The sequence below is a fragment of the Hipposideros armiger genome, unplaced genomic scaffold (assembly GCF_001890085.2).
Source record: "Hipposideros armiger isolate ML-2016 unplaced genomic scaffold, ASM189008v1 scaffold_84, whole genome shotgun sequence".
NCBI lineage: Eukaryota > Metazoa > Chordata > Mammalia > Chiroptera > Hipposideridae > Hipposideros > Hipposideros armiger.
The window spans coordinates 3,057,970-3,079,744 of record NW_017731434.1 but is presented as its reverse complement, the minus strand read 5'-3'; the positions used below and the strand labels follow the sequence as shown (position 1 = coordinate 3,079,744).

At 39.2% G+C, this 21,775-nt stretch overlaps 2 protein-coding genes across 4 annotated transcripts in view; one reads left to right on the top strand and one right to left on the bottom strand.

Annotated features, from left to right (window-relative positions):
• Positions 1 to 21,775, bottom strand: part of AK5 (adenylate kinase 5) — a 225,566-nt gene that overhangs the window by 188,321 nt on the left and 15,470 nt on the right. For all 3 annotated transcript variants that reach the window (XM_019644035.1, XM_019644036.1, XM_019644037.1), the window contains exon 5: positions 21,613 to 21,726. In XM_019644035.1, coding sequence (XP_019499580.1) covers positions 21,613 to 21,726 — 114 coding nt within the window. The remainder of the gene's footprint in view (positions 1 to 21,612; positions 21,727 to 21,775) is intronic.
• Positions 12,233 to 13,853, top strand: LOC109383502 (von Willebrand factor A domain-containing protein 9-like). The gene is given in 3 exon segments (XM_019644038.1): positions 12,233 to 12,383; positions 12,386 to 13,489; positions 13,492 to 13,853. Coding segments are annotated over 3 exon segments (1,548 nt in total). The 3' UTR covers positions 13,785 to 13,853.

The following is a 21,775-nucleotide window of genomic DNA, read 5'->3' as shown; positions in this document are numbered from 1 at the left end:
CTGATAAGTAGAGTTCTAGCATTACCTGGAAATTCATTCATAGGTGTCCATTTCAGTTCAGCAACCATTTATCGAGCATCTACTATGAGCCAACTACCATACTACATGAAAGAGATGCAAAATGGGTAAGACACGGTTCTGTCCCCAAGGACCTCCCAATCCAATATGGAAGCAGACACATAAACTGTTATTTCAAATAGTCTCAGAGACACAGAGGAAAAACTGATGGATGCTAATTGGGAGGGAGTGGGGATGAAGGGGAAGGGGAAGGGACGAGACAATATAAATTGGTAACTATAATACGGCCTCAGGGATAGAAAAGATAGTCTGGGGAATATAATCAATAATGTAGTAAATATTTTTTAGGGGGCCAGATGGACTCTTGTCTTGTTAGGGAGACCACTTCATAGATGGTGTAGAGGCCTGACTGCTGCACTGTATTTCTGAAGCTGATGTTAAATAATAATGTATGTGAACTATAATCTCATATATATATATATATATATATATATATATATATATGGTCACAGGACATGGAGTAGAGTGTGGGAATGGAGTCAATGGAATTGTAATAGATAAGTATGATATTGGAGGGGAGGGACAGTGCATGGTGGGGAGGGGGATTGTCACTTTGTGAAGGGTGAAAAAGATAACTATTGCATTGTTTTGTACACCTGAGACTAATAAAATAAATAAATAAATAAATAAAAATACAACAGTTCTACTGGAAAAAAAATGTTATTTCAACACAGTGAAATTATATGGAAATTCCACTCTATTGGAATACAGTTCCAAAACAGAAGCCAGGGCAGGGTACACTACAGACACAGAAGAGGACCTGGAGTTCTGAAAACTTGTGGTCCATGTAAATACCACATGACTATATGGAATGGCTTCTTTCCCCAGAAACTTTCCAGGGCTCTGCTTTTCCTGGGGAAATTGTGTAGGGAGAGAAAGGAACAAAGAAGTTATATTGAAGTTTATGTTTGGCAGGCAAAAATAGGCCTACGAGAAAGCCTGCTGATACAATCAAATCATTCTATCACTCACTCACGCGTTCACTTAGTTGGATTTTGCTGAGTACTACCAAGCACCAGAAGTATGACACTTGCAGTTTGTATTAAAACAGTATCTCAAAATCTGGCCTCAAGCTCTAAATTGCTTTGGTATTAACAATATAAGGTTCATTTTAGAAAATGATGGTCTGATAGCCATCATGATATTCAGGGTAGCTAACTAAGCTGAAAGACTACCCAATGAAGTGACTGTGAAATCAGGACTCTTTCTGACAATCAGGGATAGTCTCCGTGGGTACCCCTATCCAACCCCATGCTCCTTCAAATATAGTCCTGCTTCTAGAAGGAGGGTAGAGTTTTTATTTTTTTTTCCTATAAAGATCTAACAAATGGCTTAGTAGGTTCAGGGGTCTAGAACATCTGGGATGGGAATTCAAGTGTTATGATCTCCAGTCTACACACCACGGATATGGCCCATCTCAGAGGCTTTCTATCTGGGATGGGCAGAGGATCATCATTGATAAATGATCACAACACTCTAGATTTAGCTTTAAAAACCTTCTCAACATAGCAGGCCAGGAATCCACTACCATTTTAATATGGTACACAAGATGAAATCTTTCTGCCACTGCTGGTTTATGCACATTAGTGAGGTGGTTCCATTTCAGTCTCATTTTATAGCCATAATGAAACACACACACACACACACACACACACACACACACACACACAACTGCATTTCAATGCTCAGTAGTGGTGGACAGAATAGGTATTTTTTAAAAATTAAAGCCAATGAAGTTATTTCCCAAAATTGTTGATGTCCACTTTAACTGTTATACTCTGCATTTTCGGTGAGCGAATATTTTAGCTGACTTTCTCACTAGTAAATGGGTAATTTTCCAAGGCTCTAGAAGATAACAGCTATTGTAAGAATGGGTCTTTTCAAATTGTGCTGGTGCCATTGATTTGAAACCAGACTTTCGAGGTTTTTTTTGGCCATAGCAGCAGCTGCCTTCACCTTGGCCTTTCTGCTCTATCAGGGAGCCAGAGCACTGAAGTATAATCACGCTAACAGGATATTTTTAGATTATTAATTTAGTTCTTTGAAATGTATGAGTGATTTGGGCAGAAACAAATCAGAGCTGAAAACCCTTTCCAAATATTTCTTGTGTATGTGTATTTCCCCTTTCCTTCCCTTCTCTTCCTTTCTTCCTTCCCTCCCTCCCTCCGTCTTTTCCTTCTTTATCTATGTGTGTGTATACACACACATACATACACATTGCCTAAAGAATAATATTTATTAGAATATTTGGTAGTTCAAATAAAACATACTTGAGTAAATTTTCAGAAGACTCATTAAATTTTAATAGAAATCAAAGAACCATGGATATGGAAAGGCCCACCAGGGGGTTTAAACCATGAACCCTTTTATTATTCACTCATTCATTTACTCATGGATTCAGTAAATAATGAGTGTTTAATGTGTGCAAAAGTAATATTAAAGAATTCCTAAAAATGTCTAGGCAAGTAGAACAGTTGGCTCTGATAATTTGCTTTAATGCTTACCAATTGGTTTTTTTAAGGAGATTTTCCTCATATGTAATTCAAAACTATTTTCTTACATACAAATAAATTTACTCAGCAGAGAAGAAACAGGCAATATACTATTTATGAAACTCAGACATGCTTGAAACACAGTTATGAGGAGATGACTGTGAAGTCAAACGGTGATTTATATCAGAATATAAAAGAACTTGTGAAACTGGGTGTGCTTTCTCCTTCAAACAGGCTCTTTGGAAAATTAAAAATTCATTTTACTGTGTTGTCCACTGTTCAAAATATTCTTGACTGCCTTTTGAAGCTAACTCCAGAGAGGTTCTTTTGGATGGTAAATCCCAGTCCTTTGAGACTAGACTCAACCATTTTTATTCTCAGGGACACAATATAATTGGGTGCAAAGAACCCTAGATGTAGAAGTGTGGGTTGCTTCTTCCAGTTCAGGAGTTTCAGTTTCTTACTTTAGCTCTACTTTAACTAGATTTGTGAAATCCAACCAGTCACTTAATCTTCCTTGGTTTCAATTTTCTCATTTACAAAATGAGATCAGTAGCTACCAAGTTTTTTTAATTTGAAGATTCTATTTAAAGGTTTTAAAAAAAAACCACTAAGAATTTTCAGGTATTAAAAACTGTACATTTGCTGTCAGTTGATTGAGAAAAATGATTATTTTGCCTCATTTTGTTTGCCGCTGCAATGACTCAGCAACCCTCAGATGCAGGGACAACCAGTTACAAGATGCAGAATAAAGTAGTCTCTAAAATTTGTGCTTCATGAATCCATGTACTCATGAAGGGTACTATTTAAAGCATGAATGGGAAGATATTTTTTGTCCATGACTCAAGGGGAAAAAAATGGACTGAGGACTACAACAAATTAAATGCAATAATCAAGGGCTTCTCACATCAGAAAATTAGTTGCTACTACTTTTCTGATGTAAACCTAAGTATGTTACTCTCTATCCCATCCACATATGCAAAAGAGTGCCAATAACTATGTATTTGAATAATACTATAAAAAGATATCCTTCTAAATCAATATTTTAATAAGGAATCTTGGGAATTTAAACAATAAGCCAGAGGTGGCTCACCCTGTTTTTATAATATATAGAAATTTATTGTTAATATATAGGACAATTGATTTTATATTGAACTTGTATTCTGTGACCTTGCTAAATTAATTAGTTTGGGTAGTCAGTTTATAGATTCCTCAGAATTTTCTTTGTAAACAATCACGTCATCTATAAGTACAGACAGTTTTACTTCTTCCTTTCCTGTATTTATGCTTTTTATTTATTTTTCTAGTCTTAGTGTATAATTTAGAACCTCACTACAATGTTCAATAGAAGTGGTAACTGAACATCTATGCAGTCCTCAATCTTAGGAGAAAGCACTCAATATATCATCATCAAGTATGATATTACTTTGAGGTTTTATTTTCATAGATGTCCCTGATCTGATTAAAAGAATTCCCATCTAGTCCCAGTTTGCTGAGTTCTTTTTCATGAACCGATGTTGAAATTTTTTTTTTGCCATTGTGATAAAAAACATACTCTACAATATTTCAAGCTTTTAAAATTTATTAATACTTGTGATGGCCTAGTGTACAGTTGATCTGGAAAACTGTGTGTACTGTGCAGTGGTTAGATGGTGTGTTCTAGTATGTTTATTGGTCCTCAGCTCTATTAGACCCTTAGTGATATTTTCTCCAGTTTTTATACCAAATACTGAGAAATAATTGCTAATATTTCTAACTATGAGTGTGAGTTTGTCTATTTGTGGATTTTTGTCCCTTTATTTCTGTAAATTGTTTGATTCATGTATTTTGGAACTTTTTTATTAGGCACATACACATTTATAATTTTTATGTCTTTCTGATGAATTGACCCTTTTATCACTATGAAACATTCCTCTTTATCTCTGATAATACTCTTTGTCTTAAAGTCTACTTTATCTAATATCAATCTAATATCAATGAAATCACTCCAGCTTTTTAGGTTTAGTATTTGCATAGTATATCTTTTTCTGTCCTTTATTTTCAACCTGTCTGTATCTTTATTTTTAAAAAGCATCTCTTATAAAAATAAAGTATGTTCACTTTTACCCAAGTAATGAAAATCCTAGTTGAATATTTCTGTAAAGATAGGAGTCCTTTTGTAGGGTAAAAACTTATCCTGTTTATTCATTTTAGAAATTCAGCATCTGTGACATTATTTTTTCATAACATGAGACACACTTGTGCACACATTTATTTTTCACAGACTGTAATGAGTTTACAGTCAGTGAGGCTAAATTGGTAGGATCTGAGAACAGTACCTTGGGCTTCCAAAATACATGACAGCCAGTTTAATTTGAATTTGTATTTTTGGTAATTACTTAGGGATTCAAATTATAACTGTATCTGCATTTTCTCAAGGAACTGGCCTTTTCTATTAAAGACATTAAGGGAATTGGGCCTGGAAATTAAGGAAATACAGTAGTTAATGTTTGAGTGAATCACTGTACAAAAAATACATAATGTTAACATTGAGAAAGTCTCTTGTCACTGATCCTTATCAAACATTCCAGGGAACTGAAGGTAATGTACACTGGCATCAAAGAATAAAGATATAATTATTTACAACTACTATATGCAGTATATAATAAGGCTATGAGAAAGACAAACACTAAATGAAAGACTGTACTTTAATAAATTTGTAGCTGTGCTGTATATTTTCCCTTTGCCTCTCCAGCTCCATTCTCCACCATTCTTTCCCTAACTCTGTGCCCCAGGTGATTGATTCTTTTGAAATGAATCAATGGGTTCTCATGCCCCTTGGGCTTCCAGTTGGTTTTGGCCTATGGCAAACATCAGCAGGAAATCAGAGGAAGGGAGGAGAGGAACATCGGATGTTTATTCCCTTGGCTTTTATCCTGTGGGGTCATCGGAGGCTGGCTCCCTCTCTCAACTGAAGGTCAAGGTTCCTGTGAGGAAGTCTTCTTCATATATCTGTCTCCTTTCTAAGTTCAAGTAACTCCTCTCCCATCTCGAATCTTTAGTCCTAAGGATGGTGACAGACCCCACTTTTTACTAGCCTCATGGTATTGAACGACCCTTTGTAGTTCTTCATGTCTTGTGTACACCATTTCACTAGTTGCTTTATTAAAGACTCTTCTGTTTAGCCTGTGTGAATGGGCCATATCTTTCCTGTTGGAGCCCGACTGACACAGCAATCTGATGAACTGATAGTTAACAACTTAAGGTACTATATGATAAGTGCCATATAAATGTTACAGACAGTGCCCTTTTGCAGAACAAGCTGAAAATAGAGGGAAATCTCCAAGGCTTGGAATCTTAAGGGGAGGTGTCGAGGAAAAGATGAGATTTAATAAGAAGTAAAAAATGACTGTAAGGAGACACAAATAAGGAATGAGCAAGGATAAAACGTGTTCAAGGGATGGTGGTAAGACAAGCCAAGTCCGACTCAGATCAGGTTGCATGGGGGCAGTGGTTCCATAGAAACACAAGAACCTTATGACATTAATACTGAGAACACGTCTTCTGTGCAATTCCTCACCTTCTAAGGAATTTCTTATTCACTTAAGAAAGTAAGTGTGAAGACTCTGAAGATGACATTATTGGGGTAACTGTGGATAAGCTTTAATTTCAGTACTTTGGTATTATTAGTAACAGCCTGCTTGCTCCATAACTATGGCGACATGCTATGACTGGGAACCTTTGCTGTGTGCTATTAAACACTGACTTAAAATGTGCATTTTAGTGTGCTTAAGAATCAGCTTTGCTGGTCCGACCAAGTGGCACGTTGATTAAGAACTGGCTTGGGATGCCAGAGGGCCCCGGTTCGGATCCCACATATGAGGGCCAGTGACACTGCCCTCTACAGCTAAGATGCTGAACAACAGCTTGACCTGGAGCTGGGCTGTCAAGGGTCTCTGGCGACGGCGTGGGCTGCAGTCCCCTGCTTCAGTGGGTTGCCATAAGCTATCGTGTATAGCCTGCAGCCACTGTGAGCGGCCATCCAGAAGCCAGCAACTGATCTGCCTCGCATAGGAAGAGCGCAATGATGGTGCCAATTTGGGCCAGTGAAGCAACATCCTCCACAACTAGACTGAAGAACAAAACAACAGCAACTTGTCTGTTCCCCTTCCCCCAATTCCCCAATAAAATCTTTAAAAAAAAAAAAAAAGAATCAGCTTTGCTAAAGGTTGTTCACCTGGTAATGTGTAGATTCTTGGGTTCCACCTACCAGAAATTCTAATTCAGTAATTCTGAGAAGGGACTTGACCAATTGTCCTTTTTTAACAAGTCATGCCCCTGATTCTGATACAAACCATATAGGGAGAAACATGTTTGTAAATAATTGGCATTAAAGGCTTCCAACCAGAAGAATGAATTAATGACAGTGGTCTTTTTGAAAGATTAATCAGGACACATGATAGACTGGATGTGGAGAGAATAAGGACAAAAAGGGTAAATGAGTGAGGACTCTAAAAAGTCCAAACAGGGCTGGCTGAGTGGCTCATTGGTTAAGAGTAGGCTGCAGTGGGGCTGCAGTGGGCTGCTGTAAGCTACTGTGAGTGGCTGGCAGCCAGCGTGAGCTGCCAAGAGCCGCCGTGAGCAGCCGGAGACCGATCTGCCTCAGCCGGGAGGAGCGCAATGATCACAACACCAACATGGGCCAGTGAAGCGACGTCCTCCACAACTAGACTAAAGAACAAAAGGACAGCAACTTGTCTGTTCCCCTTCGCCAATTCCCCAACACTGTTCCCTCCCCCAATTCCCCAATAAAATCTTAAAGGAAAAAAAGAAAGTCCAAACAGATTGGAGTGAGCACCTGGCTTGAAAAGACTAGGAAGAAAGGAAATGAAGGGAAGGGATATAAGAGCAAAGTGAAGAATGGGCAGGCATTTATTTATTGAGTGTCAAGGTGTGGTGGTTCAAAATATGTTGACAGGTTTCTTTAACACTCCCCTTATAAAAATACAGTGGACTCTAATTTCCCTCTCCTTGAGTATGGGCCAGCTCTAGTGACTCTAAGGAACAGAAAGTGGTAGAAGTGACACAGTGACTTTTGAAGCTAGGTTAGAAAAGGTAACAGGCTTCCTTCTTGTTCTTCTGGGTTACATGTATTGGGTTGTCAGAAAAGTCATGACACATTTTTGCAATGAAAAACATAGAAAAAATACGTCATGACTTTTCTGACAACCCAATATTTGGAGCCCTGAGCTACTGTGAAGTCCAGCCACCCTGAGACCTCTAGGTGGCAAGATAAGGAGGGATACCTCAGGAACTCCAGCTGTTTCAGCCCACGGCGGTTTTGAGCCTTTCCAAATTAAGCATCAGACATGTGAATAAAGAAGCCTCACTGCAGCCACCATTTAAATGCACCACCACTAGAGATTCTGAGTCAAAACCAAGCACCTGAACAGCTCTGGATTTCCTGGTCCATAGAAAGCATGTGAAATTATAAATATTGTTGTTTCAAGCCACTAAGTTTTGGGGGATTTGTTATTCAGCAACAATACCTAATTTATATGGCAAAGTCAAAGATAACTCTGATTTTTTTCTTTGTATGAAATTTGGAAATTGTCCTTTCACTTTATATAAGGCAATTATAAGAATCTCATCAACCTTTTAACTTTAATGGTTTTTTGTAGTCACAGCACATCACAACAAAGATAAATGAATTATCATCTAGTAATATATTCTCAATTTCAAAACCTAATTATTAAATAATTATATGCAAGCTTCTATGTCAATAGATTCATGGGAAAACATCCACATTTTGTTTCATATTTCACATGAAAGTGCTAATGTTTAGGGAAAAATTGTGTAATTAAAATTAAACCACTCCCTGTTAGGACCAAATCAAATTTGTCCCCCAGGGAACGGCAAATCAAATTATGAGTCTGTCAAATCAATTTGCTATGCAAGTAGGATGACAACCCTCTGAGAATTGATTTTCTTTGGTCTCTAAGCTTTTTTAAAAAAAATCTATATCTAGGTGAGAATTTTTCATATATCTTATGTCACTCAAACTCAGAACTTAACCGTATTTTTAGGCTCCTTTTAAATGGCAAAGTTGAGGCTAAACTACAGGTCCTAGAGGAAATCACCACTAGAAAAAGAAAACATTTAAAGGAGTCATATATACCTGCTCCTGCAGGTCTCACCCTCTTTTATCTCACAATGCATGATAAATGAAATTCGCCAGGGCTGTGTGTGCTCATGGGCCAAAACCCCTTCAGGAGCACAATTCCTGGAGTCCTTTACTTCTCACTCAAGAAGCCTGAACAAATGCAAATGGGTAAGAGTAGAATTATTATAGGAGTAATCTTGCATCCATTACTTTTTATTTTTATTGGGGAACAGTGTGTTTTTCCAAGACCCATCACCTCCAAGTCTAATGGTTGTCTTCAACCTAGCTGTGGAGGGCGCAACTCAGTGGCCCATGTGTGGATCGAACCGGCAACCTTGGTATTATGAGCACTGTGTTCTAACCAACTGAGCTAACTGGACATCCTGCATCCATTACTTTATTTAAAATAAATACTCCCCAAGCACTAGTAAAAGCTACAGTGGCTTGGGGTAGGGTGGCTTTAAAGTTTTCTCATTACCCCCCACCCCAACCACTCTGCTACAACCCAAGTAAAAATGCTTAGTCCCTGCTATTACTAAGCATCAGTACTTTAACTAAGAACATTGTACCTCAAAACTATGAATAACGTACCTCAGAAAACAAACCATGGTGAACTGCTAATTTAAACAAGCGTTTGGGTTTGTGTTAAAGAAACCATTCCTTCAGTTATTCCCCCATATGATCTCTAAGTGTTGTTATGGGTCAGACATATTTAATTCCCTAGTCCATGATCCCTTAAGAAGGATATGTGCATCCCAGGAGGATGACTCGAGATGATGAACTGGAGTGCAGAAAGAAATATTAGGTCTCCTGTTTACATTAAGTTTTAAAAAAAATTTGACAAGTAGGAGAAACTAAGCTGCATAAATATTTAATATATAGGCTGACTGTGTGACCCCCACTAGGTCAGACAGCCATAATGTCACCTATGTAGGGTCTACATATCTTTGTGAGGTTTGTGTGTGTGTGTGTGTGTGTGTGTGTGTGTGTGTGTGTGTGTGTATGTGACAAACAGCAATTAAATCAGACACAGTTGACACCGGGGGAGGACAAATGGCACTGTAGGGTGTGGACTCCAATGCCTTATAAAGGCTAGGCTGGTGATGCAAAGGTGAGATCCGGCTGGGGTAGGAGTTGGGGGACTGCCATGAACTAGAGAGCACCTCCATTGTCCAATGACAGCAACACTGCTCAGATTGAGGAATACAGACTGGGAGCTACCAAATCTCCACAATTTTCAAGGCAAGCCAGAAGTCTGCTTTTTAATATGAAAGCTCTCAATTTTAGAATTTGTACATTTAAAAAAAAAAAGTTGTGTGAAGCCCACATTCAGCCTAAAGGCTGCTAGCCTGTGACCTCAAAATTAGAGGAAGTTAGTGGTCTAGAGAGTATCTGTACCCCTTCCCTTGGAATCTTAGCTCTGGCTTTGCTTGCTGGTGGCTTTAGGCAACTTACTTAATTTGTCTGCTTTAGTTTCCTTACCTGTAAATTGGAATAACAACAGCTCATGCTGTGGGGTAAAGTGATAACACAATAAAAATCAATCATAGACCATGTATATTCAAATATAAATTTGTAGAAACAATATACGTTGCTTGCACCAAAAACACAATCAAGAGTATAGGAACATTGGAAAAATAGGGTCAGTAGAACACCAACTGGTATCTATAAATACAATAGAAAGTAAAAGTCTGGGTCTTTGGGACATCTGGGTCACAGAAACATAAAATATATTTTTTGACTACACTTGGAAGAAAACCAACCAACTTGACCATCAAGGAAGCCCTGCACAGGCCTCAAATAGGACAGCGGAGGCACCAAACCACTCCCACATGCAAATCACATGCGGGTGGATTCACAAGCCTAGCCAGGAAATAGAACTGAGGCAGCTCTGTGGGACCGCTCCTAAGGAGGGAGAACCTGGGAGGGAAACTGGGGGGAGTCCAAAGAGGGTACACAGAACAGAAGGAATTTGGGTTTTGTTTAAATATGTAAAACCAAGATGTGTACTGAGAACACCACCAGTAACTGATAGGGCTCCAAGTGCTTCTCACAGTGCGAATGTTCCAGAACTCGCGCTAACAGGTCACTGGAGTGGTTTCCAGCCATTTCCAGCAGTAGAAAAATTTCTTCCAACAGTCCTACTTGGAAAACTTCAAACATAAAATAAAACAGAGCTGTGCTGGGCTGCCGTAACACCTCAAGGTAGCCTTTAAGGGGCTCCATCAATCAATTTGAAAACAGCCCCGAGAAGGAATCTTAAGTCCCTTTTGCCTTCAAAGCCTCTGACAAAAAGAAGGGAAGAGTTGGTGAGGGTCCTTCTACTGTATAAAGCTATAGAGTGTTTATCCTCAAATGTCTAACAGTAATAACCACTTCCTTTTGTTGAGCGGTTACTATGAGCCAAGAGCTGTGCCAAGAACCACAGGTACTAACCTTACTTAATCTTAACAATGGTTCCGTGAGGTATGATAATCTTCATTCTTCAAAGGAAAAGACTGAGGCTTCAAGAGGGTCAAAAGCACATAGTAAATGAGAGTCAAATCCCACTGTCCTCCACTGACATGATAACCAACTCCACTGATTTATATGGAGGTCTGAGAAATTGAACTCAAGGTCACTTTTTAAGTAATCCCTTGATTCCTTCCTCTTCTAGAGATCCATGACACAAATATTTATTTTCCACCTCAAATCAACAAACATTTAGAACCCAATATAGTAAAGGAATGCGCTAAGTTATCAGGGTAGGAGCAGGGGTCATGCGATGAATGAAGCAGCTCTGCCCTAAGGAGAACAGAATAGAAACCTGTCTGGGGGAGAGACAGACAGACACACTCATAAACAATAATTCTTCAAAGATCAACTGGCCAATAAGAAGAATTGGTTAGAAAAAAAAAAAGGAGCTCATTCATAATAGTAGTAAAACTATAAGCTACCTAGGAACAAAGCTAACAAAATAGGCACAAAACTTTTCCATGGAAAACTATAAAACTTTATTTATGGAAGAACATAAAACAAAAAAATGGGATCATGTGGCAATGTTTATGGATGGGAAATGTCAGTTCTCTGAAAACTAATCTATGTGTAATATAATCTATATTGAAATTCAAATAAAAATCTCAACCGTTTTTTTATGGGTCTAAAAAACTGACTCTAATCTTCATAAAGAACAGTAAATGCATAGGCATAGCCAATTTAGAAAAGAAAAACACAGGGAGGAGACTGCTTTGGACATCAGGATATAACTTAGAGCTCAATTAAAACCACGATATTGGTGCAGAAATATATAAAGACAAAAAAAGTGAGTAGAGAAACTGTATAGCAGACCCATGTGTACACAGGAATAAGTCTTTTCAATGGGGGAAAAAAATCTAGTCAACAAATGATCTTTGGACCACAGATACATTTTTCATTTCCATTCAAAACATAAAATAGACTCTGCTGGCGATGGGCTCGGGCACTTCTCTATTTTTAGCTGTCTGTTTGCATTCTGATTGGGAACATTGGGCTCATTTTCATCATGCCAACAGTGGTGGTAATGGACATATCCCTTTCCATGCCCCGACCTGTGTCTATCGAGGGGTCTGAGGAATATCAGCGCAAGCACCTTGCAGCCCATGGTTTGACAATGCTGTTTGAGCACATGGCCACAAATTACAAGCTAGAGTTTACAGAGTGGTTTTTTCATCACTCTGGGAGCTGATGGTGCCCTTCACAAGAGATTATAACACCTTACAGGAAGCACTAAGTAATGTGGATGATTATGATAAAACCTGCTTGGAGTCTGCATTAGTTGGTGTTTGCAACATTGTTCAGCAAGAATGGGGTGGCGTGATTCCTTGCCACGTTGTTCTAGTGACGGATGGCTGCCTTGGCATTGGTAGAGGGTCACTGCATCATTCCTTAGCTACTCATAGTCAGCGAAGCAAGAGCAACAGGTTTCCACTACCTTTTCCTTTCCCATCTAAGTTATACATCATGTGCATGGCAAATTTGGAGGAGCTTCAGAACACTGATTCCTTGGATTGCCTTGAACATCTCATAGATTTAAACAATGGTGAAGGGCAGATTTTTACTATTGATGGTCCCCTGTGCTTGAAAAATGTACAGTCTATGTTTGGAAAACTGATTGACCTGGCATACACGCCTTTCCATGCTGTTCTCAAGTGCGGCCACCTGACTGCCGATGTGCAAGTCTTCCCCAGGCCAGAGCCTTTTGTGGTAGATGAGGAAATCGATCCTATCCCCAAAGTCATTAACACAGATTTGGAAATAGTGGGATTTATTGATATAGCTGATATTTCAAGTCCCCCTGTTCTGTCCAGGCATCTAGTCCGACCTATAGCTCTTAACAAAGAAGGTGATGAAGTGGGTACTGGCATAACTGATGATAATGAAGATGAAAATTCAGCCAATCAGATTGCAGGCAAAATACCCAACTTTTGTGTGCTGCTCCATGGCAGCCTAAAAGTGGAAGGAATGATGGCAATAGTTCAATTAGGTCCTGAGTGGCATGGAATGATCTACTCCCAAGCTGACAGCAAGAAGAAATCAAACCTCATGATGTCTCTCTTTGAGCCTGGCCCAGAACCTCTCCCATGGCTAGGGAAAATGGCACAGTTGGGTCCTATTTCAGATGCCAAAGAAAACCCTTATGGTGAGGATGACAATAAGAGCCCATTCCCCCCGCAGCCCAAAAACAAACGCAGCTATGCCCAGAATGTGACTGTCTGGATCAAACCCAGTGGCCTGCAGACAGATGTACAGAAGATTTTAAGAAAGCAAGGAAACTACCTGAAAAAACACAGACATTCTATAAGGAGTTGAATCATTTACGAAAGGCTGCCCTGGCCTTTGGTTTCCTGGACCTGCTCAAAGGGGTGGCTGACATGCTGGAAAGGGAGTGCACGCTGCTGCCCGACACAGCCCACCCTGATGCTGCATTCCAGCTGACCCACGCTGCCCAGCAGCTCAAGCTGGCCAGTACTGGCACCTCCGAGTATGCCGGCTATGACCACAACATCACACCTTTGCAGACAGACTTCTCTGGGAGCAGCGCTGAAAGAATGTGAAGCTGACTTTGGTAGCCTGCCTTCTTTTTCCATTTCAAGTGAGAATGATTTAGGGTAAAAACTTTTCCAATCTGTTCACCTCTGCAATACCCACCCAAGGACCTCCCTGAGGCTGCCTCAGAAGCACCACTTGCTGGTTTGAATGACTCTGCTACAGTCTGACAAGGGTACTGAAGGGTGGTTGGCTGCCTGGGCTTTGACTTGAGCTTTCTGGGGCTCAGTCTTTTTTAAGCCCAAAGACACCTGTTGCTCCCACGATGGGTAGATCTGAGAAGCTTGAAGGACTGATGAGCACAGAGCTCTCCCCCTTCCTCAGGAAACCTAAGCAAGGCTCCTCTGGCTTCCTCAGGCATCTTCTCTCTCAATCACAAGGACATTTTCAAGCTCCTGTCCTTGGAATGAGCAGCCCAGACTGTCTGGGACTTGTTAAGTACAAGCCTTATACCACTAAGTTTCGGAACTTTTCTTAGAACTTGGACATAACTTGGTTCTTAGGTACTTTCGGTATATCTTTTAAACAGCATCCATAAATGTAAAAAATTATTCCTGTTTCTTCAAGGTTTTTTTTTAATGAAAATAAAATACTTGATTTTCTATAAAATGGTTTTACAGGAAAACACACACACAAAAAAACAGCAACAACAAAAAAACCAAACATAAAATAAAATTCTATCTCTGCCTCACACTAGACACAACCACTAATGAACCTTCAAAACAACACTAAAAATAACTAGAAATATATAGAACATTCTTATGAGACTACAGGAAACATTTTCTTAAGATCTAAATGCAAAAGCAAAAGGAAAACACTGATAAATTTACCACCTTAGAATGTAAGACTTCTGTAGGACAAAAGATAAGACATAATTATGTAGGAATTCTATAGGATTCTGTAGGAATCATGTTTCTTAAAAAAATGGAAAAAAATATAAATAGAAGAAAATATTTCAAGATTTATAGCAAAGGATTAGTATCTAGAGTGTCCAAATCACTAATAAAAACTCAAACAACCCACCATAAGAAAAGGGGCCAAGATTATGTTTTGTTAGTTCTCAAAAAGAAGAGATACAAATGGCCATTAAACATATTTTTAAAATGTTTCAGTTTACTAGGGATTAGGAGAATGCTAATTAAAATAGCAATACAAAAACATCTCTAATCCATCAGGTAGCCTAAAACAAAAAGATTTGAAATTTAGAATTGTGAGATATGGGGAAATAGGAATAATGTAATCAAAAATTTATAAGAACACTTTTTAATATCATATTAACAAAATCTAATATATAGATTTAAAACTACACACACACACACACACACACACACACACACACCTTCCCTTTACCTTAGATAGTCCAGTTCTAGAAATATTCCTGAGAGATCTTTTTGACATACGCAAAGGGAAATGTGTATAAGGATGTCAGTTATAGTGTTATTGGTAATAGCAGAAATTTTAAAGCAACTTGAAAGTCCACTAATAAGAGATGCTATATTTACAGAATGTAACATTATGAAATAGTTATAAGAATGAAGTAGGTCTATTTGTATCAACACAGATAGAGCTCAAAGACAGAATGCAGAGTGGAAAAAGCAAATTATGGGATCATACAAATAGCACTGAGGAAACAGAAGGAGCAGGTCACTATGGGAAGTAGGAAGCAGTCCAGCATGGACAATGCACAAGTAAATACATAAAACTGGAAAATCAGCTGGAGCCAGATTGTTGATTACATTTTTAAAAAAAATATAGATTTGGTGTAGGCTTCCCTCTTCCATTTTCAATAATAGCACCATAGAGCTCTTACTGGTTTCAGCTTTACTGTTTGGTTAATAAATCCGCAGTAAATAAATCTAGCTTTTCTCCCCACTCTCAACCAACATGAAATTCTACAACTTTCAAAAAAAACACCCTTGCTTATTAAGCTTTCGCTGTGGACTCTGGGCTCTGGAGCGAAATCTTAACTGTGCAGTGTGTTCAGTTGGTGGCGAAGAGATCTTCAGTTTCACAGTCTTGTCTATCTTGATTGTTTTTCCCTCATTAACCTGTTACCTCTTTTCAACAACCAGGTTAAAGATAAGAAAAAAAATTTCAGATAGGAAGGAAGTACTTAAAGTGTAAGGAGAATAGGAGCTATATAGTGATGATGAGAGTCTCTTTCTCCTCCCTTCCTCTTGAAATAGCAGCCCTGAGAGATGGAAAAGTCAAGATGGAGCTATGCACAACATGTCACTTGTGGTAGAAACTGCTAGTTATCTCTCAAAATCTGTTTTCCCTTCTTCCATAATAAGGCTTGGTAGCCCGGCCCATGCCTGATTATAGGACTACATTTCCCAACATCCCTTGTTGTTAAGATGTAGCCACGTGACCTAAGTTCTCACCAATGAACTGTGAGAAGTGAGGTGTGCTGCCTGGGAGTCTGGGATTTAAGAAATTGAGCATGTACCTTCTGCACCTCTTTTTCCCCTTTCTACCAACTGAACCTGGCCATAGCAGTGACCTAGCTTTCATCATACAGATGTCAACCATATCCCAGTGCAGTGTGCTCATGGAACCCCTGGGGATTGCTGAGACCCTTTCAGGAGGCTACAGATCAAAACTATTTTTATAGTAACACTAATAAACTGTGTGCCCTTTTTATTCTCATTCTCTCACAAATATACAATAGAGTTTTTCAGTGGTTACATGAAGTGTGATATCACAGCAGCTGGAATGCATAAGAATCCAGCTCTCTTCTATTAAGGGAGAAACTAAAGAGATTTGCAAAAATGTAAAGCAATGCCTCTCTTATCACTATTTTTTTGTTGGATTTGGACAATATGATTGTTTTTCAAAAAGATGTATTATTTATATTAACCTGTATGGATTTATTGCTATTGTAAGATGACTTAATAAATAGTTTTAAATTTCTCAGTTTTAATTTCTCACATGGTAAATATCAATAGATAAATCCCATGCAAATGAAAGCTTTTTGATGTCTTGAATAGTTTTTAAAAGTGTAGGGGTCCCAAGACCAAAAAATGTTGAGAAGCATTGTCCCAGGGGTTGGAGGAGCAATGACTCGGCAAGAATCTTCAGCATCTCTGAATGCGTGCGAGGACTGAAGCCGCCCTGCTTTCGCTCACAGTGAGGCTGCTATGTACAGAGAAATACATTTCTGTGTTATGCCGTCATATTATTTTGTCTTTTTATTATAGCATCTTGTACTTACACTAAATAACATAGAAAATAGTCATAGAAGGGGACAGAGACTGCTATATCAAAAACTCAGATATGTGGCATTGCTTTGCTCGGGCAGTAAGGGCACAGGTATTTTAGGCTAGAAAGTTGACCCTTGTTATGCCATTGCAAAATATTTGGTGGAACTATTACTTGGGATCATTTGGAAGGCGGACCATGCTCCTATATGAGAAGAGATGGGTAGGAAGAGCTAAAATGTCGGTATGTGTTGACAACTTTTTGTCATGTTTAGCAACATATTCCAAGAAAGAGATAAACCCAAGAAAGAATTGGCCAATTTGCAAACGGATAAAGAAAAAAGAAAGTCTGAAAACGCCAACTTGTTCTATGCCTCCAAACAGCAGAAGATGAGGCTATTATCGCTCAAAAGGACTCCCATTAACCCTCCTTCCCCTTCCAAAAAAAAAGGGGGGGAGGGTCCAACCCTGAGGAAAAACCCAGACTATGGAGACAGTCTTCCTAGCCAAGCCTCAAGGTAATCTGCCATCAAAATGAGAAAACAAAGAAAGAAAGTAGTTTAAAGCTATATCCAGAAAAGAACTTGGGGTGTAGTTATAGACATATGGAAGTAACCGGAGACAAAACGAGAAGTCGACCAAATTTTTGAGGAAATGGTTTTACCAAAGCAACCAAAATCTTACGTTTTTTTTCAAACTTAAAATAGCTCCCAAAGAGGGCAGAGTCACCAATACACAACTGATGTGGCTAGGCAGGACAAGGAATTCTCAGAGGGCCAGGGGCCTTGCGAGGAGAATGGACAGAGTTACTCCATGAGAGAGAGAAAGGAGTTGCCAATGGGTCAGCCCAGGAAACGACTGCACTGCCAGGTCAGGAATCATTTGCAATCCCTGCCTCACAGAGTCTGTTATTTGCTATGGTTCCATGACTACTATATATGTATATTGCCAGACTACCTTTTTCTGAATAGGAGCCTTTATTTAACTACTCCTGGTCTTGCTCTTCTACTGTTTATTGGTGGCAGGGAGGGAAGACAATTCGATGTTTGGTTTATAGGCGACTGAGTATGAAGAGTTAAACCTGGACCTAATAGAGAGAACTGTACATCAAGTGAAGATCCTTGACTTTTGGACTAGATGATGGGACACTGAGTTGTTTTCCTTGGGGAGTAAACAAGGACATTCCATGTGTGGGAAGAAGGAAGCATGCAGACGTTTGGATGGCTGAAGGGGCACACTGTGGTAGAAGCAGCTAGCGAGTTCTCCCATCCTTCCATAGCCCTAGAACTGTAGCCAGGCACCTGGCTGCCCAGCTGGACTATATTTCCTGCAACTACAACATGACTACAGTCTCAACAACACCATGTGAGCAGAGGTGATGGATGTTACTTCCAGATCTGGGACTTCAGCCTTTCACATTCTCTCCCCTTATGTGCCAGCTGGAACCCATATGCGATGGAAACCCTGCTTTCACCATACAGATGGTGACAGTGTCCTAGGAGATGGCAGAAAAACAACTTGGAAGGAACCCTGATCCTTAAATGACTTCAAGGAGAAAAGCTGCCCAGCCAATCTGGACTGTTCACTCTGATGCTATTACCTAACAGAAAAATATACTTCTTTGTCTTCTAAGCCACGTAAGTGTTAGGTCTTTTTGTTACACTGGTCTTCCCATCACTAGTACGAGTATATGGCAGACGTCAGAAATTGCTCTTTTCACATACCCTGGACCTGTGAGGAAACCTTGGGGAAAATTTCTGCATGTGTGTGCATGTGCCCACATGTGCACTAAAAAGAGCTGGTTTAAAAAAATAACCCTTGAAGAGTTGTGGCATAATAAAAATATGTATTTAATCTTTGTCCCTGATTCTTAGCACAGGGCTTCTAAGACCCTTGGCATTTTTTGATAGGTGTGTCTTTTGTTGTTAACGAACCCCTTCTGACTACACTGGAGTCTAAGATAATGAGGTGACTCAGGATGGGGCCCCTACATAGCATCAGAATGGGGCTGGTTGTTAGAAAGACCAAACATGAGATTATAAGGTGGGAACTGAGCCCTTAACCTGTGGGGTCTGTGCTAACCTCGGATAGTGTCAGAGTTGAAGTCCCTTGTTGGACACCTAGTTGGTGTTGGAGGATTGGAGAATCGGTGTGGGAAACCCCCGCACATTTGCTGTCAAAAATCGTACCATAAAAAAGATACCATAGGAGCTTAACCGCACACAGGGTGTGGAGTAATCAGGACTGACCCTAACACTTTGCTTTGCGTAAACACTTCAGCTTTGCCTCTGGACACTCTGAACTCTTGCAGGGCAGCAATAGTGGCACTGACCTCAGGTGTCACTGTACTGCCCACAGTGGCCAAGAACCTCTAGGCTTCTACAATACCAGCCTAAGAAGATGTTAAAATGGACTTTTACAGACTGGTTGAGAATAGTACACACAAGTGACTGCACACTCTAAAGAGAGAGAGAGAGAGAGATCCCAGACCATCCTATAGAACTTGCTAACGGGTGTCCCCAAATTAGTATTGTGTCCCTTGGCCCATCACCCGAGTCCAGGCTGTATAAGAGAAGGAGGAGATTGATCTGGTATCCAGAGAGAGTTCCTGGAGAGCTGTGTATTTCCTGCCCCTTTTCCTTACCCGCTCACTGCAAGCCACATGAGGAAGAACAGCAGTATCTGAGACATGCTTTAGGTTTCTGAGCCTGAACCAGGCGCAATCTGAGGATAGCAGAGCTATGTTAAATTGACTGAGAAAGTGAAGTTTTGATTTAAATTGAACAGGGCTATTTTTTTAAATTAAAATTTCCCCCCAGTTTTATTGAGATGTAATTGTGGGCTGGGCTTTTTAATTCCTGAAAACGAGACTATCTGTTAATGTTTTTAAAGTGACTGGAAAAGATATGGGCTCTCTTTGAGTTATTATCCAGGGGAGGAGAGGAGAGGAGAGGAGAGGAGAGGGGAGGGGAGGGGAGAGGAGGGGAGGGAAGGAGAGAGAGCATAGCATGTGTGAAAGGCAATAGAGAGAGAATCAAGTAGCTTTTTCTGCTTGTGCCTGCCAAGTACATTCATTCAAAACGTAGGGTGGACCAGGTTTGGATGGGAATGCCTGCTTATCATGCTTCCACCAATAGCCAAGAATCATGGAATGGCTGCCACAGCACTCATTTCCAACAGCAGTATCATGCAGCAGCAATAACAAAACAACACAATATTGATTTTTCTAGTTTTTCTCTTTAAAATACCAGACAATCAGAATTAAGTCCTTAAACTGAGTAAGCACCAGAGGCTCTGGACTAACTTTGGGAGGGGGAAACGTGAGGGAAGAAAGACATTGCAGCACAATAGGTCGCCAAACAGTTCATTTGAAGATTCAAAGAGAGGCTTTGTGAAGCTATCTTTTCGCCTTGAACTGCCTTACTCCAGACTTCTTTTATATGAGACATCCTTATATCTCATTTGACTTAATCCTCTTTGATATAACAACTGTAATATGTTTAATGCTTCTTTAAATAAGTAAAAAAAAAATGATAAACAAGTCTGTAGAAATACGGGCAAAAGGAAGCAGGCAATTCACACACAAGGAAGAAATACAAATGTTCAATAAGTATCTGAAAATATACTTAACCTTAGCAGTAACTCAAGAAATGCAAATGTGAAAAATGCCATTTCTTATGTATTAGGTTGACAAAAATTTTAAATATGAGTTATATCTGGTTCAAAAGAGTCTGGAGAAATACTCTTATTCAGCATTGATGGGACTATACTTGGAAAAGTCTTTTTAGAGGGCGGTTTGGAAATAGCTATGAAGATTAAAAATCCATTGTATGTGAACATGCATACATGTGCGTGATGTGTGTGATATGTATGGATGTGTGTGTAAGTGTGTAGTGTACAGAAAAAGGCCTGGGAAGATATAGAACAAGCTTAATAATATTTCTATCAGGAGAAGGGGGGGGGCAGTGGAATGGAAGGAGGGTATTACACTTTTTGCACCAGAACTTAAAATTTTTATAACCATATACTATTTTTGTAATTCAAGCTTTTAAGTGAAAAATCAGTCATACTAACTTTTCAAAGATTAAATAGATATATGAAATGTTTTAATTTATTTATTTCCCCTTAAAATAGATGTGTTGGAGGCTGAGCAGGCATGGTCTACTCAAACTTGAGTAAATTTTGGCAACCTGAGCCCTACTTTTTAATAGGTAGGTAGTTTAGTATTTCACAGGCCTGTGAAGAGGGCTTCCTTCATTGGTAACAATGTATGAATTAGTACAGGTGATGTTTATATCCCAGGCAGTGCTGAATAAGGCTTGTTTTTTTTCAATAATTAAAGATTTAAAATATAATCTTAGGGAAAGTATTTTGAAATAAAGATTACAGAAATTAGCATTTTTAATAAAAACAATTATTTCTATTATTAGTTTTTATCTTTCCTTTTGGCAGAGGCTCTTCAGTTTTTAAGCACCAAGGAAATGAACTTCTGCCAACCCATACTGATGTACTTGCCCGTTTTCAGACCAGAATTCATTCCAAATAACAGCAAGTCTTCCAAGAAATCTTTTTTTTTTTTAACTTCAAGGTTTTAAGTAAAAATTAGGTCATTTAAAATAAAAGAAGACATTCTTACTTGGTCCTCAAAAGATAGAGCCTGGGCAACATCTCTTGGAAAGCCATCAATAACAATGCCCACTTCATCAGGTATTTGCATCAATTTCTGTTTTATCTCTGTAATTGTTGTTTCCTTTTATAAAGAAAAAGAGATGCAAAACCACAGTTAAACTTAGTATGCT